The sequence below is a fragment of the Nicotiana tabacum genome, chromosome 22, assembly GCF_000715075.1.
Source record: "Nicotiana tabacum cultivar K326 chromosome 22, ASM71507v2, whole genome shotgun sequence".
Taxonomy (NCBI): Eukaryota; Viridiplantae; Streptophyta; class Magnoliopsida; order Solanales; family Solanaceae; genus Nicotiana; species Nicotiana tabacum.
In genome coordinates this window covers 51,133,162-51,145,250 of record NC_134101.1, presented here as the reverse complement: position 1 = coordinate 51,145,250, position 12,089 = coordinate 51,133,162, and the positions used below count along the sequence as shown (strand labels likewise).

Below are 12,089 nucleotides of genomic sequence, written 5' to 3'. Positions count from 1 at the left end.
GCAATTTTTCTTAAATCAAATACGTTGAATATTTTATTTCCACTCTCACCAACCAATACTATGGTAGATGGAGGGACTAGGGAGTAATAAATATGGCTCCAAATATTTGTGGCCACTAATATTAACGGCAATCCAATAGCCACACATAGTGTTATTGGGGGAGGGGAAAGGGGTCCCACAAATGCTGTGTTGTCACAATAGTAGTCTAGTATTTTATACGCAAATCCAATTCCCTTATCTTCACTGCCTTTAATTAAAATAAAATCTTCTTGAAATCTCCTCCAGTTATTTAATTGTCTAAAAGTTGCCTATAGACTCTCTACTTCTTTCCTGTTCTTTCTCCCATTTTCCCCTCTCTTTAGATTTTCTGTTCATCTGCAGACACAAAGTTTGGTTTTGGTCTGAACCTTTTCACTTACCAGAATTTGGGTAGTCTTTAATTCTTGAAAATACATCTGAAAAGCTTCCAAACACTAATTTCCTTCTTTTTCTTGTGCTAAATTCAAAAGGGTATGTCCTGAATTAGTTGTAAGAGATAGGAGTTGAGTTATATTAGTAATAAAGATGAAGATCCAGTGTGATGTATGTGAGAAAGCTCAAGCTACTGTAATTTGCTGTGCTGATGAGGCAGCTTTGTGTGCTAAATGTGATATTGAAGTTCATGCAGCAAATAAACTGGCAAGTAAGCATCAGAGGCTTCATCTTCAGTGCCTCTCTAACAAGCTTCCTCCTTGTGATATTTGCCAAGTAAGGAAACTTTTTTCTACTTTATATAGTGTCAAACCTATCTAGAACGATCGCGTTTGTTTCGATATTTTTTTTTGAATGCTATAGTGAAGTTCTCTTATAAATAACATATATATATTATAACATAACAAAAGATATATTCCAAGAAAAACTTGTTATATGATGATAATCTTAGATAGAGGTCTGACTGTAATCATGTGCCTGTTTATAGAATAATTTTGTTCTAGTCCAGATTGTGTTAATATGTCAATCCTATAGCTAAAGTTGGTCCTTGACTATTGAAAATTTAACTTTACATATTCCTTTTGATTAGAGGTCTTATTAGTTTATAAGAGGTTAAGGAACTGGCCACATTTATTTATTACTTAATCTTTAATTTATTATTGTCTCCCACGACATATACCGTTAGGTTGCCGTTTTATAGTATATTTAGCAATAATAGATTTCTTGCTTTACTATCATCATCATCAACAACAACAACAATCCCACTGTAATCCCACAAGTGGCATAATTTAAGCTCTTGATACTAAATGCATCTTGTGTGAAAGTCGATAAACTGATTTCAATAAACCCTCGGCTCAAGGAACGGTAAAAAGGAAGCAACCAACAATAGCAACAAGAAAAAAACAAAGACACAACGTGTAATAATAAAGATCAAGAGATAAGTAATACCATAAGAGTACTAATATTACCGTGTAAAAATGACACAACTTGTAATACCAAGGCTCTAGGAACAAGAAAATATAAGAATATTACTAATTACTAGTAGAAACCCTTGACTCTCTATCAACCTTCAACCTTAATTCTCGACCTCCTTACCTTCCTATCGAGGGTCTTACCTTCTTATCGAGGGTCATGTTCTCGGTAAGTTGAAGCAACATCATGTCCTGCCTAATCACCTCTCCCCGTTACTTCTTTGGCTTACTTGTACCTTTTCTCAGACCCGCCATGGTCAACCTCTCACACCTCGTAACCAGAGCGTCTCTGTCTCTCCTCATCACGTGCCCGAACCGGATCTTGCTTTACTAATGAAAGAAAAAGGGGAGAGAGGGTTCCCACTTCCCAGACTCACGTCTTAAACCTCATACCATAAGTATTGCAAAGGAAATATTGGGTTATGAATGTAGAATTGGGCACAATAAAATGGTTTGATGGATGTTTCATAAAATAAAAATGGTTTGATGGATGTTTCATTAAAAAAAAACGGTTTGATGGTTGAGGGATAGTATATGTTTCCAATTGGCAAAGGTAGTATAGCGCTGAATGTTTGTTTAGGTGCACATCATGAGTTTGAACCTACTGGGAAACTGACTCTAGTATTTAAGTGGAGAAGAATAGAGGAGCAGACTTAATAACTTATTATCCACAGAGTTTCGTAGTTGGAAACATCAAATTTCTCGGCTATAAGAAAATCTTTCACTTGTTGCATTATCTGAAAGTAAGAGCAAACTGAAATATAAAAATCCGTTGGCAGGGTGAACTATGATGGTGTCGACCCATTTAAGGACCGAAAACCTCAAACGAAATTCCATGTATATCTTATTGCAGGTATCTACTCATACCTTTAGAGGTCCTTGAATAGTCTACAACAAGAACGTGCATATGTGAGTCGAGTGATACCTTGAGAAGCTAGGGAAGATGATCTTTCTGAACATGGTTAATTAACCTCAGAAAATGAATGTAAACAGGCCAGAAAACAAAAAGGGAACTAAAGGACGACAACCTTATATTCCAAAGAAATTTAACATTCTTTGGGAGACTTCATTATTACTAACGTTTACCTTGAACTGTCATGTATGCAGGATAAAGCAGCCTTCATCTTCTGTGTTGAGGATAGAGCTCTCTTTTGCAAGGACTGTGATGAAGCAATTCATTCTGCCAGCAGCCTTGCTGCAAACCACCAGCGCTTCCTAGCCACTGGAATTCGAGTAGCCTTGAGCTCAAGCTGTAATAAGGATGCAGTAAAAACCCAATTGGAGCCACCGCAACCACCTCAGCAGAATTCTCAACAAGTTAGCCTGAAAATGCCTCCACATCAATTGTCCGGTATCACATCACCATCTTGGCCAGTTGATGATTTACTAGGATTTCCAGATTATGATTCGTCTGACAAGGTAAGGCAAACTTATTTCTTCTTCATTTTTCAAGTACCCTATCTATCAATTCTCTTGGTAAAGCAGCTCAAGCATTGAACTTGAATTTGTGACACTCTGACAGAGAGGCGGGTCCAGGATTTAAACTTGATGGATTCAATTTTTGTGTTTCCGTTCCACGTTTGAAATTATAGGTTCAAAATTTAATATTTGTCGAAACTTTTAGAGTGATTGTTTCACTTATATATCCAAGTTCCATGTCAAAAATGTTTGATTCAGCTAAACCAGCGGAACCTATATTGCATCCGCCTTTGCTCTGACATGAAGACTTTCTAATATTATTTCCAAGGAGTACATGTTATAACCATTCCATGTATCTGTGAAGTTGGCCGAGCTCAAATTTCAGTCTAATCTATGAATTTATGATGACTCTTGATTCAATATTTTCTTGGTCTTGTGACAAATAACGATTTGATTGTTTCAACTTATACAGAAGGAGCTACTTGAGCTAGGTGAACTTGAGTGGTTGGGAGACATTGATCTCTTTGGTGAACAAACAGCAGCTGAAGTACCCGAGCTATCAGTATCTCAGTCGAGCAACACACATAATATTTACAAGCAAACCAGATATCAAATGTCTTACAAGAAGCCCAGAATTGAAATCCCAGATGACGATGAGTATTTTACAGTTCCAGATCTTGGTTGAACTCCAATGTTGTGAGATTTATTTAAACGCTTAAGTGTGCTTGCATGTACTACTAAACCAGTGCACTCATATGGTCAACAGATATGTTTAGTAGTAAGTACTAAGTAGAAGAAACATTGTTCTGCTTTAGATAGTCTTTATCTTGTGTAATTTCGCCTCTCAGGTTGCATCAGCTTCTTATTCTTAAGTCTACAATCAATTCACCTTAAAACACAGTGAGGCGTTCTTGGACATGTCATACAAATTGTTAGAGCTGGAACACAACGCTGTGTGTTTTTTCATTTTGGAAACTAATACTAAGCTAGTGTTTGGTCATAACAAATTTATTCTTGTGAAGTTTGGTTTGAAGATGAAAATGTGTTTGGACATCTGTTTTGGGTGAAGTTTGGTTTGAAAAAATATGAAATATGACTTATACCCACAAGTTCTAATAACTATCACAAATACCCAACAATACCATTATTAATAACTTTCATTATATTATCGCAACCTATAATCCTGAACATAAATAAATTTGATATAAAATTATCATTTTTATAATGAACTACATGATACACTATCAGATGACCGAGAAGACGAAGCAACATCGTTACAAAATAATAAATGGTGAGCTCTTTTATAAAATACAAAAGTTTGGGGCAATTTTTTAAAAATATAATAGTGATATTTTGGAGCTGGTTTTGGGATTTGGGATTTGAGATTTGGCCAAAATGTAGGCAAACTCTATGGCCAAACATATATTTGTCAAATAAAACCCAAATTTATTTTGGTAAAATCTATGGCCAAACGGATGACATTTGAAATTTCTGGACTTGCCATGACGAAAATGCAAGTTGGACGTACAAAATCCATTCTCGAAGAAAGTTTCAAAGATTCAATTTCCTCTCCCTTAGTTTGTTCAAGATTTCACGAAAGCTTGTTGTCTTTCTTTTCTTTGAGCTAGTAAAACCTTCTATTGTTATGAGAACTACAACATTTTAAGTTCCAAACTGCAGATCTGATACTCAAGTTTTACAGAATACAGGCCATCAAGTTGTTTTGTTCATTACTCAATAGTTACGATTTCACCTCAAACCACAGGGACAAACTAATTGATGGTATCGAAGTGCTTAGGAAGCTTGAGGCTAATTATCTCTCAAATATAACCGGTTTTCTGGCTTAAATACTGCATTTTGCAGTTAGACTAAGCTAGACTATCTAACTATGAACTCTTAAGCAAAATTTCCCTACTGGGGGGCAGGGATTGATGAAAAGGGAAATTGCTGAAAATTATTTTCTCTCCTAAACGAAATTAACTTAAAGTGAAACAGATGTAAGAGATTATATAGTACGACGCATCTAGTTAAGAGTTGAAGCACCTAATAATTGATTGACTCCACACAAGTTAAATGTGATAACGATGAAATGGAAAACTTGAAAAGGCCGAAAGCAACGCCAAACGAAAGGTAAAATGAAAAATTCCACCGACAAATCAATAGGAAGAAAGCTTAGTTTATTAAGTGCCTTAATGCATTGTCTTTCATCATTACAAGAAACGATTAAAATCCGAAACCCCAAAAGTGAAAAATGAAAGGCTGAAACTACCTTGATTGATTGAAAGGAAAAACTCATAAAGGGTCGAAATATATCACGATTAAAAAGAATTAAAAGGGTAACATCATCTTCGTTCTATGCTCCTCCATTAAGCAAAGTGAGGGCTTCAGATTCAGTAGGAAGAGCTGGAATTGCTCCTTTCTTGGTTGTTGTGATGGCTCCACATGCACATGCAAACCTTAGTACTTCCTTCAGCCTTGCTTCATCCTACATTTTTCAGTTTTTCAACAAATTAATTAACTCCCATTTTTTGTTTAGGGATAAGAATTATAAAGGTATTAATTTTAATCCTTACCTCAAGAATGGATTGGTCATCAACAATCTTGGTTAGAAGGGCACCAACAAAAGAATCGCCAGCTCCGGTTGTGTCAACAGTCTTCACATGGAATGCCTCAACGCCTCCATGGAAATTCTACATCCCAAAAGATAAAGTTAGATCAAATTATTAGTAGTAACACATTACAAACTTCTCTCTCCAAATTTATTTTATTTTAGAGAAATTATTAAAAAGGAACAAATATAGATGTACTATATGTGAAAGGTACAATAACTAAGCCCAAGTGTGGCCTACTAAAAGTACTTAGGGATAGTTAATAATGTAGGCATTCTGTCTATGTTTCTCTACTATATAATACAATGAGTAAGCACACAACTACTATTCAACTTTGTCAGTGTATTAAAATCATAGATTCTAATTAATAAAAGAAAGACCAAAAGATATGCGTCCTTATTGGCTATGAAGGGACACTCAGCTTAATTACTAATTAGCAGTACGGCGAAAAGTAAAGAATACTTAAATTATGGCATAATCCTTCTGACCTTTCGGCTGAGATAAGTGGATGAAACAAAATTATGCACATCCAATGAAATTAAATAGTGTTAATTCGTGCTTAAGTGCTGTCGGTCCACCTTAGCCTACTTGGTACGACTTTAATTATTACAATTAAACACTGTGGTTCATTTCTTCAAAGTCCTCACTGACCTTCTTTCCACTTTACAGCTATGTACTAGAGAATTCAATAACAAGCAACCTAATAAAGTAGGAGTAACAAAGAAAGGTAAAAAGGACATCATTTAACTTATATACATTGAGAGGGCATATACACTGCACTGAGAGGTAATTTTGCATATACTCTGCACTGAGAGGTAATTTTTTTTAACCATATTTTAAATTGTTACTAATAGATAACTTATCTTTAATTTTTTTTAACCATATTTTAAATTGTTACTAATAGATAACTTATCTTTCAAAATTTTATCGATGATACTTATAGTAATCTTTTAAGTAATCTCGTAAAAGTCTTTTATATTGTGCCTAAGTATTATAGTCTCTTTTTTTTTTAGTGGTTATAACCTCTGCAAAGTGACAGACACAACATGTCCCATGTAGAGAATATTAATCGAATTTGAGCCCGATTTTATCTTCATAGATTTTCAAGAATGTGGACAAATATATAAACACAAAAATAGGTAAAAGAGAGAAGAAACATATACTATTAGTGAAAAAAATTAAATATAAATATATGTCATGCATGTATTATCTTTCAAAATCTTACGGACGATACCTGTATTAATCTTTTTAAGTAATCTAATAGTGTAACAAGTCTTTTACATTGTGCCTAAGTATTATAATCTCTTTTTTTGCGGTGGTTATAACCGGGGGCGGATTTAGGGGCCGGTTCGCCGAAAAATTACACTGTATATGTAAGGCAAAATCTGTATTTTACTTCTATATATTAAGTTTTGAATTCCCTTGACACATCCCAAAAGTTTAGCTTAGTGGTCAAGGGGTTCAAAACTTTTATAAGGTCATAGGTTCAATTCTCACTAGCTATAATTTTTTTTAATTTTTTTCTTTTTGAACCCCTTCGCGGAGATCCGGCCTCCGCCACGAGTTATAACCTCTACAAAATGACAAATAAATAGGTAAAAGAGTAGAAGAAACATTGATATACCTTAGTGTAATAATTGCAGCCTTTCTCACCAAGGGTGACCAAGAGGAGCTTCAAATTGGGATGCCATAAGGACATGGCAGATTCGTCATCAATCTTGTCACTTCCAGTTAGGAATTCCAGCTCCACATCACTCACCTTGATCACATCTGCCTTGTCCCAGATGCTCTTGATTTGCTTCCTCGCCTCCTCTGCCGACGGCCACAGCGGCAAACGGAGGTTTGGGTCATAAGAGAGCAATGCCCCTGCCTCCTTTGCCACTTCCATTGCCTTCAAATGTGCTGATCTGCATGGCTCCACTATCAAACTTATCGATCCGTAGTGGAACACCTTTGCCTATATATACATACACATTCACAACAATTTAGTCACCATAATTAATTAATTAATTACCACAAAAATAAACACGAGGTAAACTTGGATATATAGTTGCCAAACGCAATGATGAGATTAGGTGAATGGTGAACCTCACCGTTTCTAAAACTAGGCTAGAAACCAGAGAAATAATAAGCTATAATCAAAAATCACAGCGAGATATTAATGAACAAAACAAAATTTTGGGCAGAGAGGGATGATTCCTAGGGGACCATATTTCTTCTATCTTCCTGTCATAATCAATAAAATCAAAATATTCCATGATCTTTTGCCAAATGACATTCAATTCCGACGCTAAAATATTAACAAATTATCTTCTGAACTGAAAAAAAATGAGAAATTAGATTTCACACCATCATAAATGTTACAACTAGCCTTCCAATTCCATTAAGTATGAAATTGAGGATTACAGAACGAAAATCAAGACATATTAGTTTGATTAATTATATGTGGGGCTGACCTCAATGGGTAACAATGAATCCATGATAGTGACATTTTTACTGTAACCCCCCCAACCCCCCCCCCCCCCAAAACTAACGTTATGTTGCTACTGCAAAATTAACGGAATGTTTACATTACATTAATTTACTATTGTTAAGTAGATTTAATGAGGTAAAAATAAATATTAGAAATTATTAGAAAAACATTTATATACAAATAGTACAATTTATGCATTTATTGTGATTATTGAATATGTACAAATAATAAATTGTGAATTCACTAAATTTGATGAGATACATTAAAATTGAAACACATAAAGTTTAAATTCTGAATACACGGATAATAAATTTTTACTGTATTGCTACTTGGCTAGTGAATCTCGGGGTGATGCACTCTATAATCCTCGTATATCGTCATTACACACTTTGTTGAGTTTTTGGCGTGATGCATTCATTATTCTTCTGTCACACTTTATGTGACAGTAACTTCTTGTTTAGGAGAGTAGTAGTAGTACCCTTTAACACGTATGCAGATGTGATGTTTAGTATGTAAGAGATGAAACTAATTTCAGTGCAAATAAAACAATTTGGTTTACCAAAACAAATTTTTCTGGTAATCAGTGAGATCTTTTATTGGTTAAGATCAATTACTAACATATAAGTAACTTGTTTTCTTGCAAATATTTCGTGAACTAAAAATCTAAGAAGATATTTCTGGTACTACGTATTTTTTATTCCTAAGAGAATAGAAACATACAGGCGCGTGGAAACAAGAGTGCTGGGGATAATTAAGGATAATGATATATGAACGCAAGGAGACAAGAATAGCTCTTTCAGATTTCAAGACCTGTAAGGCAGGAAAGTTGCTAGCTGACAACTCTTACAAAAATCCGTGTCTCTAACACCCAGCTCCATTGCATGCACTGCAACATGACATACACTAGCTTTAAGCTTTTCCTCAATCATCCAAATTCTTCTTTTCCCCAATTTCTTCTCTTAATAGAATTCCAAATTGACAAAATCTAGCTTTATGTTAATCCAAACCGTTTAAAGAAATAAAATAAAAAATAGAAAAAAATAGTAAATACTAGTAGGTTTTTATAGTGACAAAAAATACTTGAAAATAGAAAAGCAGCCCGTTGCACTAAGTTTCAGTTATGCGCGAGATTCGGAAAGGACGTACTACAAGAGTCTATTCTATGAAGCACTCACAGACAACTTTACCAGTTAAACCAAGAATCAAGACTACTCTTCAAACATCTGACCAAGAATATGCACGAGACTCTGATCTAGCTGATTTTGGGGTATTTCGGGTTGGATCTAATCTAAATTATTATAAAACTAATATCGCATCAAATTAGTCAAATAGAGGCACATAATAAATGAAGAGGAATAGAGAGGTCAGATAACAACCACCTACAGGCTACAGCGTAAATAATTAAATTGAATAATGATATATTATGTCCTTTTGTTACTATTAATTAACAAAACTGTAGTTAAGTCAAAAAAGACAACAACCCACCCACGCAAAAATAAAAATAAGTTTTACGTCCTTTTCCAATTAATTAACCAAACTACAGTTAAGTCAAAAACAGACAACACAAACTCACCAGCTTCATAGCAGTGTAAACAAATAAGATCACACGAAAGGTCACGTGAGAAACACGCACAATCATAAAATCCAATGCGAGTTGGGAAAATATAAAAAAATAAAAAGAGATTTGATGACGATGGCACTTACAGATCTAATAACATCAAGATTCAACTCGTCGGGAGTGAGCAGCATATCGGCACTGGGATTCCTGTAGAACATGAACTCACGCTCTCCGTCGGCGCGTAGAGTCACGAACGCCAACGCCGTTCTCGCGCCCTTGTCGAAGTTGATCCCGTCGGCTTGGACGCCGTTTTGTTTGAGTATCCCGGCGAGCATGTGGCCGAACTCATCGTCGCCGAGTTTCCCGACGAACGCCGACTTTCCCCCCAGCCTAGTCACTGCGATGGCGACGTTTGCCGGTGCACCGCCCGGAGCCTTCAAGAACCCCGGAGCCTCGGCAAGGGAAACGCCGGAGACCGTCGGCACGAAATCGATCAACATCTCGCCGAAGCTCACGATTAAACCAGAACTAACGCCGTTAGCTCCCATAGCGACGATGAATAGAGAGAATATATGTATATATGTAAAGTATATATCTATACAATAAAGAAGAAAAGATAATGAGGAGAGGAGAGGAGAGAATAGGAGAGAAGATCAAAGGAGGTATATATATAGAAGGTGGTGGTTGGAGAGGTTAATTAGGAGAGGAAAACTTGTTGTGGAAAACTAGTTAATAAAGGAAAGGAAATAGAAAATTAAAATAATTAACAATCATCCAAAAATCCTTTTTCTTTTTTGGTTGAAATAGATGTATATTCCGTAGTTTTTTTTGTTATGATTAATCTTGGATGGCACGTCACTTTTATGTGGATGTGGGGTCTTTATTTACTTGATTGAACACAAAATTAAAAAAAAAAAAAAAAAGAGTTTAGAAAAGTAGAGAAATAGTATTTGGTACTAATTGAAAAATAAAGATTTTGGACTTGTAGTTACATGCTCGTTAAACTATACGCTTGTCACCCTATGACTAAATATTGAGAGAAAAATAATTGAGAGATATATAAAAGCTTGAATTTTTTTTTTAATTGTCGCTTGTTCATAATAAACGTCACACCAAATAACTGTACACAATTCACTTATTCTGTTTGATTAAAATCACGCGAAATAATTTCCTATTACACAACTAATAACTAACTCTCCTAGGATATTAACCCCTCTTTAAGAAAAATAATTTAAATTAATCAACTAACTCGATTATTGATGGTTTGGTTATTTTCAGTTTAAACAGGAAAGGTGTACACGATAATTCATTTATATTAAAAGTCTACCTTTATTGAGAGCCAATTGAAAACTTTTTGAACATATTTCCTTTTTTCTCAAGTAAAGGCTACTATGTTAACCAGTAAAATGCTACTGTAACTTAATCCTTCTCTTATTTGGTGATATATGTAGCACATTTTCTTTCATTTTTCCTAGTTTATTTTCTAATATTATCATTGTTCATTAATTTTATTGAGGAGAAAGAAAACAGGGATGTCATCCAATGATATGTTTATCTTTTACCCGATATATATGTGTTATTCACTTTTTCATTGGGGAAAAAAGGGCTATGAATTTTTTGCCCTAGAAAGAAATTCAGACAATATCCGTTATCCAAATATCATTTTCTTTTCTTTTTTAATAAAACAAGATGTATGTATATTCCTTAATTTTCGGGTTATGATTATTATTCTTGAATGGTACATCACTTTTATGTGGATGTGGGGCATGTATTGACTTGAAGACAAAAGAAATAAAGATTTTAAGAGAAGTAGAGAGATATTTTGGGTTATTGGAAAATTAAAGATTTGGAACTTATATTTATTTCGGTTGTTAAAATTTATATGCATAGTCAAGCAACTAGCTAGCAATATTTGAAAAAGAATTCGATTGTTAGACAAATCATTGTGATTAATTACCCCCAAAAAAGGAGAGAAAAATAAAAGTTTGAAGTATTTTTGTTGTTTTTGTTTCTTCTCTTATTATTAATTTAAGGTAAAAGTTACGGAACGTTCACTATATGATTCACTCATTTTATTTGGTTAAAATCGCGAAAAAATCTCTTATTACACGATTAATAACCAACTTTTCTAGGGTTTTATTACCGTTCTAAGTCAAAAAATTTGAACTAATTAACTAACTCGATCATTGATGGTCTAGTTATTTTCAGTTTAAAAGGGGCAAATGTATACAAAATTTTATTTATACCATTAAATTCAACCTTTACGAGAGCCAATTAAAAACAACCTGCACATACTTTTTAATGCTTTGTCACAATTCATTAATTTTATTGAGGAGAAAGAAAACAGAAATGTAATCCAGTGAAAACAGAAATATGCGTTATCCACTTTTCCATGGAAAAAAGGGCCAATTAATTCTTTTGCAATTGTAGAAAATTCACATATGCGTCCGAATTATTAGTTTGATCACTCAATTTTCAATGGCAAAAAATTGAATGGTAAAACTAATAATAAACTGGCAATAGCTTGCAGGAAAAAATACTTGTTAAACGTAACTACGTACTTCCATTCTTATTTTCGGTGAATGTCG

At 34.3% G+C, this 12,089-nt stretch overlaps 2 protein-coding genes across 2 annotated transcripts; one reads left to right on the top strand and one right to left on the bottom strand.

The window, feature by feature from the left end:
* Positions 1-564: 564 nt before the first annotated feature.
* LOC107817419 (B-box zinc finger protein 24-like) lies at positions 565-3,546 on the top strand. The gene is made up of 3 exons (NM_001325997.1): positions 565-747; positions 2,550-2,861; positions 3,334-3,546. Exons 1-3 carry the CDS (start codon positions 565-567, stop codon positions 3,544-3,546), a joined length of 708 nt encoding a protein of 235 aa, NP_001312926.1.
* Positions 3,547-5,021: 1,475 nt separating this feature from the next.
* Positions 5,022-10,169, bottom strand: LOC107817420 (fructokinase-2-like). The gene is made up of 4 exons (XM_016643248.2): positions 9,648-10,169; positions 7,095-7,427; positions 5,435-5,551; positions 5,022-5,346 (listed from the first exon to the last, which is right to left on the bottom strand). Exons 1-4 carry the CDS (start codon positions 10,047-10,049, stop codon positions 5,215-5,217), a joined length of 984 nt encoding a protein of 327 aa, XP_016498734.1. The 5' UTR covers positions 10,050-10,169; the 3' UTR covers positions 5,022-5,214.
* Between the last annotated feature and the right edge of the window lie 1,920 nt (positions 10,170-12,089).

Bases quoted from the DNA above. Each gene is read 5' to 3' on its own strand.
- LOC107817419 (NM_001325997.1), top strand. From the start codon at position 565: ATGAAGATCCAGTGTGATGTATGTGAGAAAGCTCAAGCTACTGTAATT. The intron at 748-2,549 runs GTAAGGAAACTT...TCATGTATGCAG, and splicing joins CTCCTTGTGATATTTGCCAA to GATAAAGCAGCCTTCATCTT. The intron at 2,862-3,333 runs GTAAGGCAAACT...CAACTTATACAG, and splicing joins ATTATGATTCGTCTGACAAG to AAGGAGCTACTTGAGCTAGG.
- LOC107817420 (XM_016643248.2), bottom strand. From the start codon at position 10,049: ATGGGAGCTAACGGCGTTAGTTCTGGTTTAATCGTGAGCTTCGGCGAG. The intron at 5,552-7,094 runs GTATATCAATGT...TTTGGGATGTAG, and splicing joins GCTGCAATTATTACACTAAG to AATTTCCATGGAGGCGTTGA. The intron at 5,347-5,434 runs GTAAGGATTAAA...TGAAAAATGTAG, and splicing joins ATGACCAATCCATTCTTGAG to GATGAAGCAAGGCTGAAGGA.